At 40.8% G+C, this 27116-nt stretch overlaps 1 protein-coding gene across 6 annotated transcripts in view; it reads left to right on the top strand.

The window, feature by feature from the left end:
- Nucleotides 1–27116, top strand: part of LOC118387757 (5-hydroxytryptamine receptor 4-like) — a 64708-nt gene that overhangs the window by 13469 nt on the left and 24123 nt on the right. For 2 of the 6 annotated variants that reach the window (XM_035776440.2, XM_035776442.2), the window contains exons 2-6: nucleotides 8015–8126; nucleotides 8390–8536; nucleotides 9889–10089; nucleotides 18179–18332; nucleotides 19782–20362. In XM_035776440.2, coding sequence (XP_035632333.1) covers nucleotides 8074–8126; nucleotides 8390–8536; nucleotides 9889–10089; nucleotides 18179–18332; nucleotides 19782–20362 — 1136 coding nt within the window. In that variant the 5' untranslated portion in view covers nucleotides 8015–8073. Of the gene's footprint in view, nucleotides 1–10; nucleotides 112–8014; nucleotides 8127–8389; nucleotides 8537–9888; nucleotides 10090–18178; nucleotides 18333–19781; nucleotides 20363–21245; nucleotides 21989–27116 lie in introns of those variants that run through there. The other 4 variants (XM_035776443.2, XM_052525831.1, XM_052525829.1 and 1 more) reach the window with 4 other exon arrangements.

Here is a 27116-nt window from a genome sequence, read left to right as displayed (position 1 = left end):
TTTATGAGGTCGTTGTTTTGGGTCGCCGGCTGGGATCCGATCCATTGTCCTGGGTGGAAGGCAGAACACAGGATCCGCTTCGGGAAAGTCATATTCCTGGTCGTAATGATGGTGAGTTGATGTTGCTCTTATATTCAGTAGTTCCTCCCGACTGTATGTAATGAAACCTAACATTACCTGGGGTACCAATGTAAGAAAAAACAAAATACTGCATAGTTTCCTAGGAACGCGAAGCGAGGCGGCCATCTCTGTCGGCGCCGAAAGACACTTGCAGTGCATTGCTGAGGACTCTTAACTCTCCAGCAAGCTATTCATGGGAAATGAACTATTCTTCTCTGAGGCATTTGAACACAAAATAGAAGCCATACATGAAAGATATTCCCAGAGAGTGTTTTGAGGACCCCGGGTAAGCATTGTGAAATAGGCTGTGATGGCAATGGATCTCAAACTGTGATTTGTGAAGACAGTGTCAAACAATTAAAAATTTCTTTACCATTTTCTTTTTACACAAAACCAAACCAGAGTTGTATTTCATGGAATACAATAGAATGACAGTCATGCCACTTTGATCACATGCTTATAAATGTAACTTGTGAGCATATAATTGCTCTGGAATAGTCCGTCATTCCATCAGAAGCTGTTCATGGAGTACTGAAGCCTGGCAGATTATGGAGAAATATTGTACAATATGGGAGGCGTGCTTTTCTTTTGAAGAGCAGTGATTAGGGTTGGATCTATAATAGAATGAGGAGTTTTCTAGAATGGTGAACACCATAGTCTTCTCATGTGTTTACCCACTTGGATCTCGGCATACTCCCACATCACTCTCACTGTCCCCATGTATTTACCCAGCAGGGCCTCCCCCCTCCTCGGAGGCTGAGATGTCATTTGGCCACAGAGGACTCCCTGTTAATAATAATGTGCCAAAACTCGCCTCCCTTCCTCGTGTTGTGTAGTGGAACCTTCCTGTTTAACTAAACTCCCAGTCTGAAAGATGACACATTTATGTTTGGAAATGTAGACACCTCTAGAGTAATATTTTGTCAAGGAAGATGGTGGCGTTGTCTAAAAGCTTTCTCTGCTCCCTTTTATGTGATTAAATACAGATAGAGCAGATATTTTGTTATTCATTGGCTGCGTGGGTTGTGTTTGTTCTGTAAGGTGTGTGTGGGTGCACAGCATGCACGTGTGCTTATGTGTCTCTGTTGTCGAGCCACTGAACTTTGTGCGGCAGGGGAGATTTGTGTCCAGACACTGCCCTCTGTTTGCTTTTTCACAATTGCTTCGTCAATGTCTGAGGGATTCAGACCATACTTGTTCATCTCCATCCGGAAATCCCTTCTCTGCCTGTATTTGTAATCTACTGTAGCTGTCTTATATCAAGGCCAAATGTGGACCATAGAGGGATATTCTCAAATATGTTGACACAGAATCATCATACTGTAACATGAGGGTAACCTCACACACACAAGATATAGTGGGTTATGACGTGAACTTTATAACTGTTGCCAATATGACAACACCATTTTCCTAGACTTTGATGGACTTTCCTGGACTTCCGAGTTAAAAATATTCACGACTGATATAGAATTCCTCTATAAAGTTATTGTTCAATCATGAGTACCAGACAGTGGGTAAATAGTGGCTTTGTAACATCGTACAGTAGTACAGCTGTAACATCATACAGTATTACAGCTGTAACATCGTACAGTATTACAGCTGTAACATCGTACAGTATTACAGCTGGAACATCGTACTGTATTACAGCTGTAACATCGTACTGTATTACAGCTGTAACATCGCACTGTATTACAGCTGTAACATCGTACTGTATTACAGCTGTAACATCGTACTGTATTACAGCTGTAACATCATACAGTATTACAGCTGTAACATCGTACAGTATTACAGCTGTAACATCGTAACATCGTACAGCTGTAACATCGTACAGTATTACAGCTGTAACATTGTACTGTATTACAGCTGTAACATCGCACTGTATTACAGCTGTAACATCGCACTGTATTACAGCTGTAACATCGCACTGTATTACAGCAGTAACATCATACAGTATTACAGCTGTAACATCGTACTGTATTACAGCTGTAACATTGCACTGTATTACAGCAGTAACATCGTACTGTATTACAGCTGTAACATTGCACTGTATTACAGCTGTAACATCGCACTGTATTACAGCAGTAACATCATACAGTATTACAGCTGTAACATCGTACTGTATTACAGCTGTAACATTGCACTGTATTACAGCTGTAACATTGCACTGTATTACAGCTGTAACATCACACTGTATTACAGCTGTAACATCATACAGTATTACAGCTGTAACATCGTACAGTATTACAGCTGTAACATCGTACAGTATTACAGCTGTAACATCGTACTGTATTACATCTGTAACATCATACAGTATTACAGCTGTAACATCGTACATCTGTATTACATCTGTAACATCGTACAGTATTACATCTGTGACATCGTACAGTATTACAGCTGTAACATCGTACTGTATTACATCTGTAACATCGTACAGTATTACATCTGTAACATCGTACTCTATTACAGCTGTAACATCGTACTGTAGTACAGCTGTAACATCGTACAGTATTACAGCTTTAACCAGGCCCTGGACTTTTTGACTCAGACCGGCCCACCAAAACCCCCCCAGCGATACACCACCACCCACACAACCGACACACAAACACTTTATGTAAAGAAGATTAATGAACAATATTTAAAACAATACGTTTAGTAAAATAGATGTAAAAAAGAACAAGGTTGCTCTTAGGAAGAGGCTGGAAGGAGCAGATACTGGCACAATGGCACTGGCAGCAATCTGACCACTGAAATAAATATTACAAGAATACATTTGTTGGTGAAAAGACTGGTGTCATAGAATAAAATTTAAATAAACATATTTCCTACCTCCTTAAATTAAACCATTTCTGCAGCAGCTCACTTCTCTCAGCAATGTCATCTATAACCAGGTCACTGTCCAGGGCCATTAAAATATCTCGCTCAGTAACCATGAGCATAAATGCCCCCAGGTGCTGTTGAGCTAGAGTGCTGAGCCTACTGTTGATGAATTTCAGAGTAGAGAATCTCCGCTCGCAAGCTATCTGGGTTATTGACCGTGTAAGTCGGAACTTGTAAGCAAGGCCCATGATGTGGTATACGTCAGTCAATAGGTTGTACTGACTAAGAATACGGTAGCAACACGCTGGACAGTCCTTGCAAGATGAACAGCTCTTGTTCACCGTCTCCACCTCGTCTTAATTTCCTTCAGGTCCATGACCCTCCATAGTCCTGGTTGTGTATTCAAATCTCAATTGTTTTAACCTAGTCCACTGTTCTGCCAGACTCATGAGCTCACTCTTTAAATTGGCCACCGTTGCTCTGCTGTCAGATTTGATCAAACATTTGCTTAGTTCTTGAAGGGCTGTCTGTGGAAGGCCACTAGGCAATGGATGTTAGCTGACTAAAGTGTTTAGGGTCCAGAAGAGCCATGTCGGCATACAAAGTATCATTACTCAGAAATCGCCGATGGATGCTATCTATGACTGTATCCAGAATTTGATTATGGACACCAATCCTGTATGCACTTTCTGCCCCAGTAAAAGTCTCATCTTGTGCAATCTCTCCAGGCATGGTTTTCTTCTTTCAAGCCCTTTTCGTTGGCAGAGTGGTCTCTAACTCCAGCTCTGTTTCCCCATCCCGTTCCTGCAACTTCCTGTTGGCCCACTGAACAAATGTGTCTGCGGCTACCTTGACTTTTTCAACATCTCTTGCCATTCCTTTCAACTGCTCCTCTGTAGACACAACCATACGATGCGCAGACAGAATGTCCATTCTACTTGTTTGAAGATATTTTGAGACGGGTTAGGTGGCCTGAAATATTCTGAGGAATATCTGAGCTTTAGGTATTGTTTCATACTTCAGCAACCCCTCAATGTATCCTTGTGCCTTGACCTGTGCAGTAGTGTTGATGTTTTTCTGATCTTGTATGGTTGAAAGAGTGAGAAGGACATCAACATACAGACCCTCATCTGGATTTCCAAAAGCTCCAAAGACCTTCTTTAAGGCACTGTCTTTAGCCCACCAGCGTGTCTCTCCAATTGGAGCAAGACGTCTGTGTCTTGTGTCCTTGTTCTCCTTCTCCCAAATGTTCACCCTCTGGTAGGATTCACGGAAGAACACAGCTGTGTTGTCAACGAGAGAAAAAAGTGACCCACTTGCCAAGACACTCTCTGTTGTGTCTGCCAAAACAAGGTTCAAAATGTGTGCATAGCACCACACATGCACTTGATTGGTTGACTTTGCAGAGAGAAGGGCAGGGAAGCCTGTATACTGGCCTTGCGTACTGGAGGCTCCATCAGTGGAATTGCCAATGCACTTGTTAATGTCAAGCTTAATGTTTTCCAGTACTTCACTCAGTGCCTGGACAAAGTATTGTCCAGTGGATGCCTCGCATTTCATAAGTCACAAACCTCTCATGGATGACGTTCGTCACATATCTGACTATGACAGAGCATTGATCTTGTGTTGTAATGTCCTGCATAGTGTCAATCTGGACTGAAAACATACCAGCTTCCTGGATTTCACTTGCTATGGTGGCCTGCATTGTGTGTTGGATGATGGTAATGACGGTATCGATGGTAGTCTTTGACAATAGAGTGATTAGAGAGCCTCTGCCCCCTCTTGACCCAGACTCAAGCAGTTTTTTGCTTTTCTCTATGCAGGCAGTGAGATGCTCTTTCACACACAGGTCGTACTTTCCCAGCAGAATGATCATCTCTAAAAAGTTGCCATGGTCAATGCTGCTGTCATCTAGCGTATAAGCTGCTTCAGACTGCGTTCCGCTGTAGCTCAGACCCCTCTTGCCTATGACTATAATAACATCTATAATGCTCTCCAGCACTTGCCTTCTTCTGTTCACTTGCTCTCTATGAGCAGACGTCTGACTGCTGATGAACAGGCTCTCAATGTTACCTTTGGAGGACCTTAGAAAGTAGGCCTCAGCATGACCTCTATGCATAACGCTCTTCTCATGCTCTCCCACTCCCTGATGGATATGCTTCCAGTCTGCCATTCAATTCGTGAAAGGGCTGTTCTCGGTGGGCTTTGCAAATGCTATACAAATGAAACAGAATAAAGCATGGTTTTCCTCACTGTATGACAGCCACTTCCTGTTGGTCTCATCTTTATAAAAGAAAAACCTTCTGCACCACAGACTTTTCACACTTTTGTTGGGGGTGGAAGCTAAAAAACATATCTAGGTCCCCTGACTTCGGCCTCTTAAAATACTCACAAATTTGGGTGGCAGTGGAATCCTGGCTTTGGCTCAATCTACATCTGTCCACCACAGATGCATTATCCTCGACCTGGATGAGTAATTAGTATAAATTAGTATATTAGTATAATATTATAACATAATAGTATAATGTTAGTATAATATTAATATATGAATGATATAATGTTCATATATATTCATATAATTTCATATAATAGTATACTGTATACCACGAGTATAATATTAATTCCAATTGGACAACGGCGCCAAATTAATAATTTGTTATTTTAAAACATTTGGCTGCATCAGCCTCAAGGGACTTCAACCTCTTCTCTCTCTGTTTTTAAGCACCAGCTTTACGTTTTTCTCTTTTTGGTTGTCCATCTTGCTCCGCTTCAATATTTATCCAAATGTCACCACTTAACAGAGATAGGAAAGGGGCAGGGCTCAGGTAAAGTTAGAATGGACTGGACCAAAAGTAATTGGCTGGGAGAGAGAGGCCGACAGATGTAATACCCAACAGCAGTGGCAGTGGGCCGGCAGTCCGCTCGCCAAGGCCAGTCAGACACACAGCACTTGGTTATTTTTATTTAAGCGTTCTGGGGTTATTTATATTTTGCGTTGCAACGACCCCAATTGTCAAGCGGCCCACCGGGACAATACCCGGTGCTCCAGACGGGCCGTCTGTCATTGGCTGTAACATCGTACTGTATTACAGCAGTAACATCGTACAGTATTACAGTTGTAACATCGTACAGCATTACATCTGTAACATCATACAGTATTACATCTGTAACATCGTACTGTATTACATCTGTGACATCGTACTGTATTACATCTGTGACATCGTACTGTATTACATCTGTAACATCGTACAGTATTACATCTGTAACATCGTACTGTATTACAGCTGTAACATCGTACTGTATTACAGCTGTAACATCGTACAGTATTACAGCTGTAACATCGTACAGTATTACAGCTGTAACATCGTACAGTATTACATCTGTGACATCGTACAGTATTACAGCTGTAACATCATACAGTATTACACCTGTAACATCGTACTCTATTACATCTGTGACATCGTACAGTATTACATCTGTAACAGTGACATCGTGTAACATCTGTGACATCGTACTGTATTACATCTGTAACATCGTACAGTATTACATCTGTAACATCGTACTGTATTACAGCTGTAACATCATACAGTATTACAGCTGTAACATCATACAGTATTACAGCTGTAACATCATACAGTATTACACCTGTAACATCGTACTGTATTACATCTGTGACATCGTACAGTATTACATCTGTAACATCGTACTGTATTACATCTGTGACATCGTACTGTATTACATCTGTGACATCGTACTGTATTACATCTGTAACATCGTACAGTATTACATCTGTAACATCGTACTGTATTACAGCTGTAACATCATACAGTATTACAGCTGTAACATCATACAGTATTACAGCTGTAACATCATACAGTATTACACCTGTAACATCGTACTCTATTACATCTGTGACATCGTACAGTATTACATCTGTAACATCGTACTGTATTACATCTGTAACATCGTACTGTAATACAGCTGTAACATCGTACAGTATTACATCTCTGTACTGTAATACAGCTGTAACATCGTACTGTATTACAGCTGTAACATCGTACAGTATCATCTGTAACATCGTACAGTATTACATCTGTGAACATCGTACAGTATTACATCTGTGACATCGTACTGTATTACAGCTGTAACATCGTACAGTATTACAGCTGTGACATCGTACTGTATTACATCTGTAACATCGTACTGTATTACAGCTGTAACATCATACAGTATTACAGCTGTAACATCATACAGTATTACAGCTGTAACATCATACAGTATTACACCTGTAACATCGTACTCTATTACATCTGTGACATCGTACAGTATTACATCTGTAACATCGTACTGTATTACATCTGTAACATCGTACTGTAATACAGCTGTAACATCGTACAGTATTACATCTCTGACATCGTACTGTAATACAGCTGTAACATCGTACTGTATTACAGCTGTAACATCGTACAGTATTACATCTGTAACATCGTACAGTATTACATCTGTAACATCGTACAGTATTACATCTGTGACATCGTACTGTAATACAGCTGTAACATCGTACAGTATTACAGCTGTGACATCGTACTGTAATACAGCTGTAACATCGTACAGTATTACAGCTGTAACATCGTACAGTAATACAGCTGTAACATCGTACAGTATTACATCTGTGACATCGTACTGTAATACAGCTGTAACATCGTACAGTATTACAGCTGTGACATCGTACTGTAATACAGCTGTAACATCGTACAGTATTACAGCTGTAACATCGTACAGTAATACAGCTGTAACATCGTACAGTATTACATCTGTGACATCGTACTGTAATACAGCTGTAACATCGTACAGTATTACAGCTGTAACATCGTACAGTATTACAGCCGTAACATCGTACAGTATTACAGCTGTAACATCGTACAGTATTACATCTGTGACATCGTACTGTAATACAGCTGTAACATCGTACAGTATTACAGCTGTAACATCGTACAGCCTTGAAGCTGTAGATGTGAACAATTCACAGTGTTAGTATTAGAGCTGTGATGAACTGCCGAGTTGTGTTTGTCCTCAGGGCCACAACGACTGGTGTGGAGGCCTCTCCTTTTGCACCCTCTATGCAGATGAACAGCGATGGCCACAGAATCCCACCCACCTGAACAGTACGAACACACAGTGGAACACGAGTAATTCCTTTAAATTCAAATCACTTTTATTTCCTGAGAGGGAACATTATTCATTGTTGGGATATGATGGTCTATATGAAACATATAAACTAAATACCATTTAGAGGCGACACAGCCCACACATCAAATGCTCTCTGTTATTGAAAATATATATTTTTTTATGTTATGAAAGGTCTTCATTCATACATGTCTTATGATTATCAGTCATATTCCAATGATGTTATGATGATGACCTTAATAACAGTAATTGTTTGATTGTGTAGTTCAGTCGATGACGTGGTAAACATGGAGCATGTACTGAACTCACTGGAGAGGGTCATTCTCACCATCTTCCTCTCCATCATCATCATCATGACTGTTCTGGGAAACCTGCTGGTGATGGTGGCACTCTGCAAGGACAGACATCTTCGGTAAGCCCACTTCCTGTTACATGTAGGTCACGTCCTGTCAAATCGAAGGCTTTTTCTAATTTGGGCAAATGTCAAATCAAATCAAATCAAATTTTATTTGTCACATACACATGGTTAGCAGATGTTAATGCGAGTGTAGCGAAATGCTTGTGCTTCTAGTTCCGACAATGCAGTGATAACCAACAAGTAATCTAACTAACAATTCCAAACTACTGTCTTATACACAGTGTAAGGGGATAAGGAATATGTACATAAGGATATATGAATGAGTGATGGTACATGATGTCCATGCTCCACCCTCTTTCCTCTCTCCTCCGTGACCCAGAATCCGATAAGTGGTCGAGTTGTGAACGAAAAAGTGTCCTCCCTTCCTCGATAGCCACCTTTCATTGAGGAAAGTCATGTGTCCTTCACGGAAGAGTTTTGAAATCTGCCACACCACCTTTGAATCAGCTTTTGTTTTGTCAAAGGAGAAAACCATGCACACGTTCTAAAACAATGTTCTACTTATTGTTTTATTTATAAAATGTCTAGCACAACTAACTGAATTTGTTTTCATCACTTCACACATTTATTTTGGGATCCATCCCTGTAAACGTAGTTTTCCTGATGATGTGCGAGCGGAGAAGGAGAGTCTCAATTTCATACAAGCACCCTTCGCCGCCTCTCCTCGATTCCCTTTGACCCTTTTCAAATGGAGGTGAGAGTACGGAGGAGAGAGGACTCAGGAGCAAATCCAATTGAGAAATTGCCTAAGTGCTCAAAGGAGGAAATGTGACCCCTTTAAAGCACAACAAAAAATGTGTGCTGTTGGAAGTACTCAAGGGCTGGAGTTGAGAACCACTGCTTTAGAGTGTGCTTTTTAGCACAGAGATGGATAGTATAATTGTGTTTACATCCTGTGTCCCAACATCTCTAGAGAACATTATCTTGTTGCTGTGTGTCAACAAGTCTGTATATTTGCTTCTAGGGGATTCTCATATGGGCCTTTTGTTACGTGCACTGTTTTCTATAAAATTACATATGATGTCATGTACAAAAAAAATATTGGACAGAATTTAATTGAAGTAGGAGATGTGTGATTGACAGACTGATGAATATGCCACCTTCTGGCTATTGGGTGACAACAAAGCAGCTGTTCTCACATTAGACACGGGCATTGTTTCTGTCATGTTCTATGTTTATGCGGTATGGTTTTAAAGAGTTATGAGAAAAAAAAGGTTGTTCTGTCTAGTGCAGATAAGTCGATCATTTTAAAAGCTAGATTAAAAAAAATAGAATTATCTTTGCATTCAACTCATGCGCCTTTCAAGAAATGAATGAAAATGCTTTTGTTCCCCTTCTGCCTCAAGGAAAAAGAAGACCAACTACTTCATAGTGTCGTTGGCGTTTGCAGACCTCCTGGTTGCTGTGGTTGTCATGCCATTTGCAGCCATTGAGCTGACCACAGGTCAGTGGAGGTATGGGGAGATCTTCTGTCTGGTCAGGACCTCGTTGGATGTGTTTCTGACCACTGCATCTATCCTACACCTGTGCTGCATAGCACTAGACAGGTGAGCAATGAACATAGTGAAAAAAATCCCTTCACTTTGGTAATTATTGCAAAACTATTGCAAACTGTTGCCACGCCCCCCCAGCCCAGTCACCTTGATGCATCCATTCAGCCTAATAGCCGTACACCTTTGTTAGCACCCAGCTGTGTGTTAGCATTAGCACATGTCTTGGAGGGCCCTTCTCTAGCAGCTCTCTGTCCTTCTCTGTCCTTAAGCATATGGCAGCCTGTCATGGCTGATACATGAGCAGATATCTTGTCCTGTCCTGCACTTGCCCCATACAGTCAAAAGTCACTGGAGTAAGTCACCTGCTAGCTCACCCCTTGCTCCAAACAAATCTAATGTATGCTTCTCTACAGGACCAGGGCCGGATTACCAAACAGGTATGCAGGGCACGGGCCCCGGACCTCCAGTGGGCCTTCAACAAATTATTATTATTTTTAATTTGGGGGAGTTTGTGGGCCCCCTGTAGGTCAGTGTGACATGGTCTAGGTCTACTGGTGACTGACCAATAAGAACACGATTGGCACACAATAATATGATTATTGTGACTAGTCAGAATAATATAATAGTTTGATTTAAACGTTTACATGTTATGTGGAAGAAGAACCATTTCCTAATAATCTTGTTTACATGACACATCTGAAGTCAGTCTACCTGATGAAATGTTGATAAATGCACAAGATCGACAATCAAAATAAACGTTTTACCACAGCGACCATGTTATTTTGGGGAAACCTATTTGATTCAGAGTTTGGACATACACTCAGTGTATTAGGTACACCACCCCGTTCAAAAAAATGCTTTGCTCGTGCAGACAGTAAGTCACGTGGCCATGGCTTGTTATATAAAGCAGGCAGACAGGCATTGAAGCAATCAGTTGCTGTTCAATTGAACGTTAGAATGGGCAAAACGAGTGACCTAGGTGACTTTGAGCGTGGCATGATTGTCGGTGCCAGACGCGTCTGTCTCAGTACCTCAGCATCTAGGAACGCAGAACTCGTCAGTCCTTCTCACGGATGGGCTATTGCAGCAGACAACCACGACCCCAACGGGATCCACGCTTATCAGTTAAAAACAAGAAGAAGCGGCTCCATCGGGCACGCGATCACTGAATGTGCCCCGAAGAATTCAGGCCATAAGACTGCTGAACAAGACTGCTAATTAGCTAGTCAACTGACTACACACAGTCACACAGACACTTTCACACTCCTGTTGTGAAAGTTTTTAAAAAATCGCCAAGTCACTTTACCCCTACTACTGTACATAGTTACAGTGGCCCGTTCCTGTAGGTTCATGCTCTACAACATCCGCAGAGTACGACCCAGGCACTTGTCATCTCCCGTCTGGATTACTGCAACTCGCTGTTGGCTGGGCTCCCTGCCTGTGCCATTAAACCCCTACAACTCATCCAGAACGCCGCAGCCCGTCTGGTGTTCAACCTTCCCAAGTTCTCTCACGTCACCCCGCTCCTCCGCTCTCTCCACTGGCTTCCAGTTGAAGCTTGCATCCGCTACAAGACCATGGTGCTTGCCTACGGAGCTGTGAGGGGAACGGCACCTCAGTACCTCCAGGCTCTGATCAGGCCCTACACGCAAACAAGGGCACTGCGTTCATCCACCTCTGGCCTGCTCGCCTCCCTACCACTGAGGAAGTACAGTTCCCGCTCAGCCCAGTCAAAACTGTTCGCTGCTCTGGCCCCCCAATGGTGGAACAAACTCCCTCACGACGCCAGGACAGCGGAGTCAATCACCACCTTCCGGAGACACCTGAAACCCCACCTCTTTAAGGAATACCTAGGATAGGATAAGTAATCCTTCTCACCCCCCCCCCCCTTTAAGATTTAGATGCACTATTGTAAAGTGACTGTTCTACTGGATGTCATAAGGTGAATGCACCAATTTGTAAGTCGCTCTGGATAAGAGCGTCTGCTAAATGACTTAAATGTAAATGTAAATGTTAATTATCTCGTACCCCTGCACATCACCTCGGTACTGGTACTCTTGACATATGATGACCCAGTGAGTGGGTTAATTTCCCCGGCAAATCCAGAAGAATAAACTTATCCGGCAAGCTCGTGAATGAGGACTGTTGCAGCTGTAAGCAAGTCTACCAGTGCAGCCAGGCACTGAGTGGAATTACTTTTTGACGGACCAATGGGCAAGGCGTTGTGGCTGACTGAAAGCTGTGAGTAAAAAGCTAACGTTACTGATCATCCATTCAGGTTACAGTTTTTCTCGATTGCTAAGACACTTTTAATGAAACTGGAGTACACTTGATCTCCAAGTCATTTCTTATTGCTTTCGCACACAATGCAAATGCTAAGCACATTATTGAAAAACAGTAAACACAACTCTCTACAAAAGGTGCAAGTTGAGTAAATCGTGAAAAACGAAAAACAAAATGTAACATTTGGTGACAGCTGATACAAATTATTCCCATGAATGCGAACCTCTTCTGCACGTGTGCAAAACTTATATGCACAATGTTTCAATCAGCAATCAGTCCTTATGCATAAAAGAGGTCAAATCTGAGTTGCTGTTTGCAAGAATGGACCAAGTAAGAGGCCAAGGAAAAGGACAAAGGAGAGGTACTGTAGAGGGACCCATAGAAGAAGATAGTTCAGCTCTCAGTTAAAATGGAAAAGGGTAAATAAAGCCTTTTGTTTCTGGATATTCATGCTCTTGAATTACATTTGAGGAAAAAATAATACAGCCCATGCTGTGATAATATCATTTACATGCCTTTTATGGTGCATACTATAATTATAGTATCAACAAATGGCACAGCCATATAAAAGACAGTTAACCAGGTTAGGGTATATTGATAGTTGTAGTTAGTGCAGTGCCTTCAGAAAGTATTCACACCCCTTGGCTTTTCTCACATTTTGTTGTGTTAAAGCCTGTATTTAAAATGGATCAATACAAAATTCACTGGCCTACATACAATACCCCATAATGTCAAGGTGGAATTATGTTTTTTTATTTTTATGTAAAACAAATTAAAAGCTGAAATGTCCTGAGTCGATAAGTATTCAACCCCTTTGGCAAGCCTAAATAAGTTCAGGAGTATAATAGAGTTTAACATGATTTTTGAATGACTACCTCATCTCTGTCCCTCAGTCAAGCAGTGAATTTCAAACACAGATTCAACCACAAAGACCAGGGATGTTTTCCAATGCCTCGCAAAGAAGGGCACAAATTAATAGATGGGTAAAAATAAAAAAGCACACATTGAATATCCCCTTGAGCATGGTGACGTTACATATATTAATTACACTTTGGATGGTGTGTCAATAAAACCCAGTCACTAAAAAGATACAGGCTTCCTTACTAACTCAGGTGCCGGAGAGGAAGGAAACTGACTTTAAAACAGTTACAGAGTTTAATGGCTGTGATAGGAGAACAAAGAGGATGGATCAACAACATTGTAGGTACTCCACAATACTATCCTAATTGACAGAGTTAAAATAAGGAAGCCTGAACACAATAAAAATATTCCACAACATGCATCTTGTTTTAAACAAGGCACTAAAGTAATACTACAACAAATATGGCAAAGCAATCCACTTCTTGTCCTGAATGCAACGTGTTATCTGGGGCAAATCTAATACAACCATTTCTGAGTACCACTCTCTATATTTTCAAGAATAGTGGTGGCTGCATCATGTCATGCTTGTAATCATTAAGGACTGTGGAGTTTTTCAGGAAGAAAAAGAAACAGAATGGAGCTAAGCACAGGCAAATCCTAGAGGAAAACCTAGTTCAGTCTGCTTTCCACCAGACACTGAGAGATAAATTCACCTTTCAGCAGGACAATAACCTAAAATACAAGGATAAATCTACACTGGAGTTTTTTACCAATAAGAAAGTTAATGTTCCTGAGTGGCCTAGTTACCGTTTTCAATTAAATATGCTTGAAAATCTATGGCAAGACCTGAAAATGGTTGTCTAGCAATGATCAACAACCAATTTGACAGAGCTTGAATAATTTTGAAAAGAGTAATGGGCAAATGTTGCACAATCCAGGTGTGGAAAGCTCTTAGAGACTTATCCAGAAAGACTCACAGCTGTAATCACTGCCAACGGTGATTCTAAAGCCCAAATCAAACGAAAAGCATTTAGTTTGTTTACGGCGTAAATGAGCGCGTACAGGCTGGAATTAGAATGCACGGTAGTAAATGGGAGAAAACAGACGTGGCGCGAGCTTCAATGCCGTCAACGGTATCATGCGCTTCAATTTAGAAAGCAAGTCCATTATTCTTACGTGTACGCGAAGCAATGCTGGTAAAGTGAATTGTTATGTCTGGACTTTTAAAAAGTGTCTATTTTGTGTTTATAAGTTTAGCTGCCAGTGCCAATAATACATATTTAAAAACAATAATGTTTTGCCTACCTTTGTTGATTTTGAGCACAGGCATATGGCCTATGCAGGCCACGGCTGGGAAACTCAGAACTCTGTTCGAGAGAATACTGTTATGTAGAAAGAATGAGACTAGCTAAATGATTTATTAACTGCTAGGGTGTATTAGCTACAACTCTCCTCATGTTTGTGAGCCGACGTAACAGGAGGCAGGTACAGGGCTCCCATAGGACATACAGTATAAGGTGAGTCAAAAGGAACACAACAATAGTTGACAAAGCGAACATAACATGACAAAAGTTTATTATGGATTCTCATGACCATTAAGTTGGCATACACTAGGCAGTGTAATGTGAATTGACTCTCTACTCTCGCACGCAAATTTTGACGCCATTGACGACGTCTGTCTGTGTGGTTTCGGCTTAACATGTTTTCATTCAGGGGGTTGAATACTTATATAATCAAGATATATTAGTGTTTTATTTTTCATGAATTTCAAAAAATGTTTTAGAATATTTCTTTCACTTTTACAGAGTATTGTGTGTAGATCGTTGACAAAAAATGACAATTAAATCAATTTTAATCCCACTTTATAGCACCACAAAATGTGAAAAAAGTCAAGGGGTGTGAATACCTTCTGAAGGCCCTGTATTTAATGGGCTATTGTGTAACATATATGTTTTGATAGAAGTAGTTGATTTTGTGTAATGTATTTAATGTTTTGATGGTCTTAATGGAAAATTCCACCCCAAAATTATCTTTTGGTATTTGTTTCATTAGTCAATTGTTGACATAGACCCTAAATGTTTTGCTTGTCAGCACTCAAGTTTTCAAGATCTGTAACTTTCAAAATACAGAAATCATCCCCTGTATAATGCCATTTTGCATCATATGATGCAAGCTATTTTCATGTGCTGTGTGTGAAAGCAGAAATGTAAGGTTTTTGTTGAAGATGGCTATATCAGTGCCTGAATAAAACCTTTCTTCTGTAGGCCTACTGTGTGCGGCATTGTTTCCTCTCCGGTATCTAGCTAATTTATCTTAGCTAGCTATCTATCTAGCCAAACGTTAGATTTTACTTAGCTAGGAGTATTCCCTCTCTCTGAGTTAATGTAGCCCTGTCCTGTAGTCAAATTACCAAATCACCCTCGAGTGGCCTCATGGGTGCAATATTATTAATATTTTCCATAATTTCATAATTAATAAACAATGGGTTTTCTTAACTGCCAAAAATCTGGTGTTTCTATGTCAAATGGTTCTGTTAAATTTCAGTCTTATATGTTGTAGATCAAGTATAGTATTGGGATGCAAACTTAAAATTAAATACATTTCAATTCTATATCTTCCAGGTCTCTTCTTTTTTAAGCCCATACCCATGTGTGTAAGGTGTATACTTTTGTTCAAAGTAGATTTGTACCAAGAATTCTGTGTGTGCCCATTGCAGTAAAATTAACATGGTTGGTAGCTACAGTAGTTGTCAAGCTTATAATTCATGCTTTTATGGTGGTTCAGTTACTGTATGGTTTTTAGCCTAATTATTTCCATGAGTTAGCTAGCTAGCTAGCTAGTCTGTCTGGATGCAGGCACAGTTACTTTAACGATAAGTGGATATAGCTAGCTAGCTACATATTGAATTGAAAGTAGTGTCTCAATTGTTCAGCCAAGTTTAAACTATCCAATTAGACTCTCCACTTAAATGTTGTCATGTCTTTGTCCCCCAGATACTAAAGGCGGCATGGCCCTGAGAGTACTTATCCCACCACCAGTGTACAGAGTGCAGGCAGCTACATATGGAAATTAAAGTAGTATCTCAAATGTTTATCCACGTTTGTCCATTTTGACTGCCCCCTAAAATCTTGTTACGTCTGTATTCCCCAGATATAGATACTAAAGATGTGTGTGACAAGTTGGAAAGAAGACTACCTGCCCAAGCATTGATGATTCCCGAAAGTCATACTGTAAGTATACATGTGGAATATTGAATTATGTTTAATATGTAACACTGTAACCCATGCACAAAGGAGCTGGACTCAACTCAATGCAGATTAAAGTCCTGCAAACAGCAATTGTTTTGCACCCCAGTATCTCTACCTGCACATTCATCTTTTGCCGATCTACCATTCCATTGTTTATTTGCTATTTTGTAATTGCTTCGCCACCATGGCCTATTTATTTCCTTAACTTACCTCATTTGCACTCACTGTATATAGACTTTTTGTTTTCTTTTGTTCTACTGTATTATTGACTGTATGTTTTGTTTATTCCATGTGTAACTCTGTGTTGTTGTATGTGTCGAATTGCTACGCTTTATCTTGGCCAGGTCGCAGTTGCAAATGAGAACCAATGAGAAATGAGAACTTGTTCTCAACTAGCCTACCTGGTTAAATAAAGGTGAAATAAAAAATAAAATAAAAAAATAATAGACTGTATAGGAGTAGAGCATATTCTGAGAAATAGGAAAGGCCACAATTTGTGTGTGTGTGCACGGGCTTGTGCAAAAGTGTCGTGATCATTTTTCAACATTTATAATATTTTCTAATCCCCAGGTTGTTACAAATATGGCTGAATAACTCTGCCAGGCGACCAACAGAACAAGAGACCTGAACCCTTCATTGTGACTCTCGGGGACAAATCACCTCTACTCTCTGGCATTCACCATCATGAATGGGCAGGCTCTGGAGCAGAAGACATTATGTTTCCTTGTTGTTGTTGTTGTTTGACATAAAATCATGTTGAAAATGTATACCTGGTAGGAGCTGTGGGGTGGCGACTTTTCTTCAGCCCCGTTCCTCAGCTTTAATTGGTAGGGCTGCTGAGATATTCAAATGATGGATTGTGCTTCTAAAATGTTGGTTGATTTGTGTGTTCCTTATTTGTTTTTTTATATTTTGCCTGACTTCATTTTGTAGTTGAAATTAAGAGCTGAAAAATAAACATTTGTGTGGTAACGTTGTAACTTTGATTGTTAACAGTACTTGTACTTTAAGAAAATTAGCAGATTCTGTAATAGAGAGAAGGTAGAAAAAGAGAACCCAGCAAGAAACTAAGAAATGAACACTGCTGGGTAAATAAACATACAAATAATGATAACCCAGCCATAAAGTAATAAATAACCCTCGGCTGGGTTAAAAATACATGAATAACAATAACCCAGCAAGAGTAAAAACCAACCCACTGCTGGGTCAAAATAACCCAGTGCCAGGTATCCATCAATCAAATGTATTTATAAAGCCCTTTTTACATCAGCAGATGTCACAGTGCTGTACAGAAACCCAGCCTAAAACCCCAAACGGCAAGCAATGTAGATGTAGGAGCACGGTAGGTACTATATTGACCCAGTGCAGGGTTACAGAAATGACCCACATTTTTTTGTGTAAAATTGTATTATAAAACTGCAATCGATCATTAGAAGGATATTTCTGTTTTAAAAGTAGTCTTTGAAGTGATGAGTCACTGCTTGTCTTTCTTATCCACCTATATAGGACTAAAGCATTTAATAGAGGGTGTCCGTTTAGTTTATTATTTGGTATTGCAAGTTATGAGATTATCTTAATAAGGAATGAGTCATCATTGGCAATATTTTGGTGTGTACATAGCAGGTAGATATTTGTGGCCTGTAGATATAAATGTTATTCAGAAAACCACTATCAATAGATTACAGGTTTTGTCCTCTGTTGAATCTATGATGTTGATGTTATAATGTTGTTATATTATTTTGATACTGTAGGTACTATGCGATCTGCTGCCAGCCGCTGGTGTACAGGACTAAGATGACTCCCGTCAGAGTGGCCCTAATGCTGGGGGGATGCTGGGTCATCGCCTCCTTCATCTCCTTCCTTCCCATCATGCAAAGCTGGCATGCCATCGGCATAGAGGACATTGTAAGTCTGTAAGCAGCTTGTGGCCTGCCTGTCTATCCGATGGTTCTACTACAGACAGAGTCTTGCTCTGTCGTCTAAATCGTTTGATCCAAATCAATTTACATGCTAGATGTTTTGAGCTACCATGAATTACTTTGTTGATCCTTGAAAATGTGGACAGATATTGTTAAGTGAAGGACACATGGTTAAAACATCAAGAATTACATGTTTTTATTTGAATAACATTTCAATCTCCTAGAATGGTGTTGTAGTAGTCATAAAACAATTGCACTATTCACAGCCCTTTTCAGCAACAAGCACAACAGATCAAACTGGAGACCTACAGTATGTTTGAATAGTTTAAAAAAATGTTTTGACATAGTGCATTGAGCTGCTGAGATCATGAACTGTTCATGCATCAAGCTCTTTGGGGAGAGCAAACACACAAGCCCTCTTTTAGTTCTAAAAATAGTACAATGACTCATTGTTTCACCTTTGACATCTGAAAGATACGTATCTCTGTCAAATGATGACACTGATTATTGTTTACAAAATTCAAATTATCCATATACACTGACTGTACAAAACATCACTTCCTAATATTGAGTTGCACACCATTGTCCCCTCAAAACAGCCTCAATTTGTCGGGGCATGGACTATAAGGTGTCAAAAGCGTCCCACAGTGAAGCTGGCCCATGTTGACGCCAATTCTTCACGCAGTTATGTCAAGTTGTCTGGATGTCCTTTGGGTTGTGAACCATTCTTGATACACACGGAAACTGTTGAGTGTGAAAATACCCAGCATTGTTGCAGTTCTTGTCACTCAAACCGGTGTGCCTGGCACCTACTACCATACCCTGTTCAAAGGCACTTAAATATTTTGTCTTGCCCATTCACCCTCTGAATGGCACTCATAAACAATCCATGTCTCAGTTGTCGCAAGGTTTAAACACCCTTCTTCAACCCGTCTCCTCCCCTTCATCTACACTGATTGAAGTGGATTTAACAGGTGACATCAATAAGGGATCATAGCTTTCACTTGGATTCACCTGGTCAGTCTATGTCATGGAAAGAGCAGGTATTCCTAATGTTTTGTTCTCTCAGTGTAAGTGCCGTCCAAGTGCACTCAACCATCCTAGGCTAAAGCTACCACTACCATTTACATAGACATAAACACCCAAGAAAATTCCAAGCGCACTGAGATCTAAACACTGGAGTCAGTGCTGAGCACAATTCACAGCTACCAGTTTATGAACACAAATAATACTATATGTCAACGTCTACCCGTTCATAGTTTGTTTTAAGAGAGTCAGTAAATGGACATTAGGCAATCGTTACACTCTCGGGTTGAAGGGGATACAAGCGTGTCACTATTCCATATGTGGATACAACAGAACGCACATGCCTCTTCCTGTATGTGGATCTGCTTGTTCATTGCTTGTTCTCTCTCTGCATGCTGTCTGTCTCCAGATTGAGGAGAGGAAGTACAGCAGCAGCAGCAGCAACAAGACCAACTGTGTATTTGTGGTGAACCGTCCGCATGCTCTCATCTGCTCCGCCGTGGCCTTCTACGTTCCCCTGGGCCTTATGGTGCTGGCCTACCAGCGCATCTACATCACCGCCATGGGCCACGCGCGGCAGATCGGCACGCTGCAGCGGGCAGGCTCCGCCCACTACTCGGCGCCCCCCCATCACTACCTCAGCTCCGAGCAGCAGGGCTTCAGTCGCATGCGCATAGAGACCAAAGCTGCCAAGACCCTGGCTGTCATCATGGGCTGCTTCTGTCTCTGCTGGGCCCCATTCTTCATCACCAACGTGGTGGACCCCTTCATCCACTACAGTGTGCCCTGGCAGATGTGGACCGCCTGGCTGTGGCTTGGCTATATTAACTCTGGCCTTAACCCCTTTCTCTACGCCTTCCTGAACAGGGCCTTCAGACGGGCCTTCCTCATGGTACTGTGTTGTGGTGGTGAGAGATACGTACGCCAGGGGAGTGACGGCCCCACCAGACGCTACTCTGGATCTGTCAATGGGACCTCCGTCGCACTCAGGTAAGGAACTGATACTGGACCACCCACACGTGTCCTACCTTTTATCATTTAGCCTTGAATTAAGATCATTCTCTCTCAGGTACAGACACATAATGTTCTCTCAGGTAGGTGGGTTAAGCTGAGTCTCTGGTGCCCTATCTTACTTCTAATACTTTTTGATTAATCTGAGATGAGATATTGCCCAAGACGTTTGTGTCACACCCTGATCTGTTTCACCTATCTTTGTGCTTGTCCCGTCGAGTCCTACCAGCGTTTTCCTGTGTTTCCTGTGCTCTCGTTTTTGTTACTGCAATGCCTTATGAAGGCAGGCAAAAGAAGTCGAGGCAGGCAAAGGGTCGTAATCCAAATCAGAGTCATGCAGGTACAGCACGACAGGCAGGATAAGGGTCAGGACAGGCAGAGGTCAGAACTGGGAAGACTAAGAAAAACAAAAACTATAGCACAGGAAACACGGAAAACAGGTAGGATTTGACATCTAAGGCACTGCATCTTAGTGCTAGAGGCGTCACTACAGACCCTGGTTCGATTCCAGGCTGTATCACAATCGGTCGTGATTGGGATTCCCATAGGGCGGCGTACAATTGGCCCACCGTCTTCCGGTTAGGGTTTGGCCGGGGTAGGCCGTAAATAAGGATGTGTTCTTAACTGACTTGCCTAGTTAAATAAATGTTAAATAAAAACATAAAACAATTAATGGGACAAACACAAAGACAGGTGAAACAGATCAGGGTGTGACATTTTGAGGTCTGAAGAGAAAACCAGGTTATTCTCCAATCAGGGTCATCAAAGAATGAATATTTAAATTGTTGAACAACATAGTGAGAGTTTAACTCAAACTCAGAAGCTTGAGTTTGTTTAACTGTTAACCTATTCTGGCTTCCAGACATTCATCGTCAAGTGAAGACAAGTAAAGGATGGGGCATCATTAGGGAGATTTAGATTTGCTCTTATACCCCGTTTTTTTCCATACCCAATTTGGTTGGGCACGTTGAGCAGTGCTGTACTCTTCTACCAGACTCAGAGGCCCATGTGTGAGGAAGGCACTTAGGCCACTCAGCCCGCGCCTATATGACCTCATCAACACTACTGGATACACAGAGGGGGGAAAACAAAATGCATGTGACTATATCCTGGATTGTCAATTGGCCCAGAAGTAGTATGTATGTGCTTTTTAAACCACATTGACATTTTGAAATGGGATAGTGTTTGTTTATTCATGTTTTTATGATTATGTTTTCCTTTTGAAATCGGATAAGGTGCCGGATGTTGTGATCTTTTTGTGTCATCATTTATCTTTCTCAAAGGTTGTTTAGAGAAAGAGAGAGAGAGAGAGAAGTAGCTGGTTTTACATACTTCTCTCCAGGGTGACTTAGCCTTTTTTTATTGTTCAGTGTTTTGTTTGTGAGTTTTTCACATAATGATTGACTTTGTTTCCATACAAAATGTTACAAGTCTACCGTCCATGTGTTTATATTTTATTACGTTTTGGAAAATAACATTTCATTCTTAACTGGTAACTCTGCGGCCATATTCACAGTTGTAGTGGTTACTCCTTGGATTCATTTTTGTGTAATATAGTAGGCGGAAAAACAAACGGTATTAGAGTCACCCTAATGTCTCTCTATTAAAAAATGTCTGAGACACAAAGCAGATGTCTCTTTTTTCCGCTCAGAATCAAATTACTGCAACTAGAATAGAAGCTGTTGGAAAATCATTATGGATTTTGCGTAAGATACTTTTTCTTCTAGCATTAAAGTGGTCAGTAGTCAGTCACATAGTGAAAATGTCAACCAATTGATTGGTCGAAAAAACAGACTATTTTCAGTCTACCAAGATTTTATTTAGTTGGGGACAGCCTTACTTCCCCTAACCTTTTAACCTAACTCCTAAACCCTAACCCTAACCCCTAGCCTAGGCAACGTTAGCCACCTAGCTACCTAGCTAGAATTCGTAACTTATCATACGTTTTGCAAATTTCTAACATATTGTATGTTTTGCAAATTCATAACATATTGTAAGTTTAGCAAATTTGTAACATATAACATGAATTGTAATTCGTAACATATCATACGAAATGGGTGATGTACATCCACAAATGAATACATACCATATAAAACATAACATATGGGAAGCAAATGCTGTCATTATTACACATGTAATATGGTAGTTATTTTAACGTTATATTTTTTTGTTTGTAAAAAATAGTTTGATTCATAAAATATTTAAGCAGTCATCTTCCTCAAATGAAGGGGATGATGACAGAATATTTGCGAGAGGTAGGGTTTTTTGGAGATTTTTATAAGGATTCCAAAAAACAGAGGCAGTTGGAGAACTTATTCATGGAAGTAAATACATTTTGAAAAAATATATATATAATATACATGTATATATTATTATTAGCTAGCATACAGGTAGACCACTGTATGTGATGAGATGCTAGCTAGCTAACTTTACTGTATAGCTAAGTAAATCAATTATCATCAGCTAGCTAACGTCTTATTAGATATCTATCTTGATGTTTATCATTGCGAATTAAAACACAAGCTCCAAATGCATTTGTAGATAACAGTCATGGAAGAGAGTGAAATGACTTTTGCTCCAGCTGTCAGAAAATGGTGGAAGTAGACTGGATAGGGCAGGTCATTTTTTGGGAGGACATTATGAAAAGATTCTCTCGTTCTAGTTCCTAGTAAGGAAAAATGTTAGGACAGAGAGATTTTAGCAACATGCTAAAACATGAGGTGGGTAAATGGCACGACAATGGGCCTCAGGATCTCGCCACGGCATCTCTGTGCATTCAAATTGCCGTCTATCGTCACACCCTGATCTGTTTCACCTGTCCTTGTGCTTGTCTCCACCCCCCTCCAGGTGTCACCCATCTTCCCCATTATCCCCTGCGTATATATACCTGTGTTTTCTGTCTGTTGCCAGTTCGTCTTGTTTGTTCAAGCCTACCAGCGTTTTGTTTCAGCTCCTGTTTTTCCCTAGTCTCTTTTTCTCGTCCTTCTGGTTTTTGACCTTTGCCTGTCCTGATCCTGTACCCACCTGCCTGACCACTGCCTTTCTCTGACCCTGACCCTGAGCCTGCCTGCCTGCCTGCCGTCCTATACCTTTGCTCCACCTCTGGATTACCGACCTCTGCCTGACCTGAGCCTGCCTGACATCTTGTACCTTGGCCTCGTTTGCCTGCCCATGTGGTTCAAATAAATATTGTTATTTCACATCGTCTGCACTTGGGCCTTACCTTGATTCCTGATATCGTTAAAATGCTATTTTTTTCGTTGTCCGTAGCTTATGCCTGCCCATACCATTACCCCACCGCCACCATGTGGCACTCTGTTCACAATGTTGACATTAGCAAACCGCTCACCCACACGGCGTCATGCACGTGAGGCTGGTTGGACGTACTGCCAAATTCTCTAAAACAACGCTGGAGGCAGCTTATGCTAGAGAAATTAACATTAAATTATCTGGCAACAGCTCTGGTGGACACTCTGTAGTCAGCATGCCAATATCACATGACCTCAAAACTAGAGACACCTTTTATTGTCCCCAGCACAAGGTGCACCTGTGCAATGATACGGCTGTTTAATCAGCTTCTTGAAATTCTAACTAACAGGGATGTTAACAAATTTCTGAAAAGAAATGAGAGAAATAAGCTTTTTGTGCATATGGAAAATTTCAGGGATCTTTTATTTCAGCTTATGAAACATGGGACCAACACTTTACATGTTGTGTTTATATTTTGTTCAGTGATTGCCTAGTTACTTTTAACCCTATAATCACATGTGTAACGGATGTGAAACGGCTAGCTTAGTTAGCGGTGCGCGCTAAATAGCGTTTCAATCGGTTACGTCACTTGCTCTGAGACCTTGAAGTAGTAGTTCCCCTTGCTCTGCAAGGGCCGCGGCTTTTGTGGAGCGATGGGTAACGATGCTTCGACGGTGACTGTTGTCGGTGTGTGCAGAAGGTCCCTGGTTCGCGCCCGGGTATGGGCGAGGGGACGGACGTAAAGTCATACTGTTACACATGTACATACTGTATTACCATAATTATCTCAACTACCTTATACCCCTGCACATTGACTCGTTACTGGTACTCCTTGTATATTTCCTCATTATTGTTTTGATTGTGCTACTATATCCATGTTTATTTAGCAAATGTTTGTCTTACTTTTTAACTCTGAATTGTTGGGAATGGGCTCGTAGGTAAGCATTTCACTGTAAAGTTTACACCTTTGTATTTGGCGCATGTGAGCAATATAATTTGATTTGATTGTGCTAGGGGAGGCGGAGGCCTGGGGAGGAGAAATGAAGAAGTTCCTAATTTGTATTCCGTAGACCTCGCTAACTCCTCAAACCTGATTCATAGTATAGAGCACTGGTCGTCTTTCCATGAGGTTTCAGGATGTTGAATAACACATTATTAGTTATGTTATAATGCCTACATAGGATGGTCAAAATCCATTCTGTGTTGAATTGTGCATCCATTGTTTTCAGTATTTGTTATGGATTTCCTTTTGCTTAGTAGCTTTAGCTGCTCTAGTTTGTATTTGTTTATTCTGAAGCTGCTTTCAGCAGCAGAACAAAGTGTCGATAGAGAGTGTGTGTTTAGTCATCTGCAGGAAAAAGGCATAAGGACATTACACGTCAAAAACCAAGCCTTGTGTAGCAAGGTCATAATATACACAGAGAATTAAGTTCTTGTGGCTGAAAAGCAGGTTTAGCCTTGGTTCACACACAGACTACAATCCACGTTGATGCACTTCGCTGAGCACTCTGGTTTTATTCACATAGCAAATAGGGAAGGATTCAAAATGAATATATAGTGTAAACACTTAAAACTTTCACTATGTTGTTCAACAATTGACAAGCCCTATACTGTAGCTACCTGGGCTTTTACAACTTGAAATAACTACACTTCACACTTCACATCATTGCATAATAAAGCAGTATCACCATCTTCAAGTCTGCCTCAAGCTAACCGCTAACACAATGTTCTAGCATCTTGAAAGCATTCCACCATCTTGCCAGAAGTAGCCTTCTCTTGTCATCACTGTTGCATCCAAGATGCGGCAGGGTAGCCTAGTGGTTAGAGTGTTGAGGTTGCAAGTTCATATCCCCGAGCTGACAAGGTACAAATCTGTCGTTCTCTCCCTGAACAAGGCAGTTTACCCACTAGGGTTCCTAGGCCGTCATTGAAAATAAGAATTTGTTCTTAACTGACTTGCCTACTTAAATAAATAAAGGTTAATAAAAAGATAAAAGCATGGATGGATTATGTTTTATCTAAAATGTCTATATCTAAGTGATGTAGCTACAGTATCCATTTTGCACCAGAACATATGCTTTCCTGTGTATAAGCTCTCTTGGTGGCAAGGTGACGAGTCAATACAACCAAATGGAACCTAGCTTGACTGGGAATTCCACAAGGTTAGGATAAAAATGTGTACTCTATAGGTGTCATTGAATCTGTATTGCCCACAAGGGTTGAGAGCAGTGGAGGCTGCTGAGGGGAGGATGGCTCATAATAATGGTGAGAACAAAGCGAATGGAATGGCACCAAACCATGTGTTTGATGTATTTGATACCGTTCCACCGATTCCACTCCAGCCATTACCACGAGCCCGTCCTCCCCAATTAAGATGCAACCAACCTCCTGTGGTATGAGAGAAATACATTTGTAAATTAATCAAAGGGGCTTACAAGAAAATGACTAATTCAGGCAGAAAGGAGTTTCAGCACTTTAGTCCATTGTTCAGAATGAGTAAATCACCTGTACTTACCCTGAACATTGGATTAAAGTGAGCAAATAAAAAATTGATCTCTGCCTTTTTGTTGAGTGCTCCTTTCTGCCTGCAATTAGTCCCTTTGGAAATGTTTCTTGGTAAGCCCCTTTGATGGATTTTTGTCATTGTTGTCAAGCACCCCTACTTTCTTTGTTTGCTGTTGCTCATTTGTAAAGTAAATACATTCACTCTCAGTGTGTTGGTTCACCACAGAGACATAAGTGCCTCCTACCCCAGCTAGCATATACCGTTCTGAGGACCATATGTTTCTTAGAGCTTCGTGGGAGTATGGTTGTCCTATGGTTATGTTGCCTGCAACCTTCCCAAAATGTTATTGGAATGGTGTAGGATAGTTGCTTGGCTTTGGAACATCCTCAATACATTTAAGGAACATGACAAAACAACGTTATTACTTTAACGGAATGTTCCTAAAAGTTCAAACATGGTTACATTTAATTACATTTTTTGGTATTGTTCTAGGAATGTTCTCCAACTGGTTTGGCATTGGGAATGTTCTCAAAGTTCAACAAACGTTAAGAAACAACGTTCTTCTGTGGGAATATTAGTACTTCAGCATAACGTTTCCTACAGGTTTCCTTATGGTTCTATTTTAAATGATGTTCTCAGAACGTTCAGAGAATGTTAAAGTGGAACTGACAGCGTTTTAACTACTTTGCAGATATGAAACAAACAGACAATCATAATATCAGTGAAAAATATCAAATTCCTACTTTATGCTACAAAACCAACTTCATAAGAGGTTTGAAATAGGTTCTACTTTACTAAAAAAAAATCCAGTAAGGCATTATTGGCAGAATAGATGGATGCATTTCAATACATGATTAATATAATTCACCAATACATTTAATCACTTTTTTCCCAAAAATGTATAGCTGTAAATCACAGCTGGCGCCCCGCCCCGTACATTGTTTGCTGCCTCCACCCATTCGGGCGGGATGCACTGTT

The sequence above is a fragment of the Oncorhynchus keta genome, chromosome 9 (assembly GCF_023373465.1).
Source record: "Oncorhynchus keta strain PuntledgeMale-10-30-2019 chromosome 9, Oket_V2, whole genome shotgun sequence".
Classification (NCBI taxonomy): domain Eukaryota; kingdom Metazoa; phylum Chordata; class Actinopteri; order Salmoniformes; family Salmonidae; genus Oncorhynchus; species Oncorhynchus keta.
This window is presented reverse-complemented; position numbering and strand designations above follow the sequence as displayed.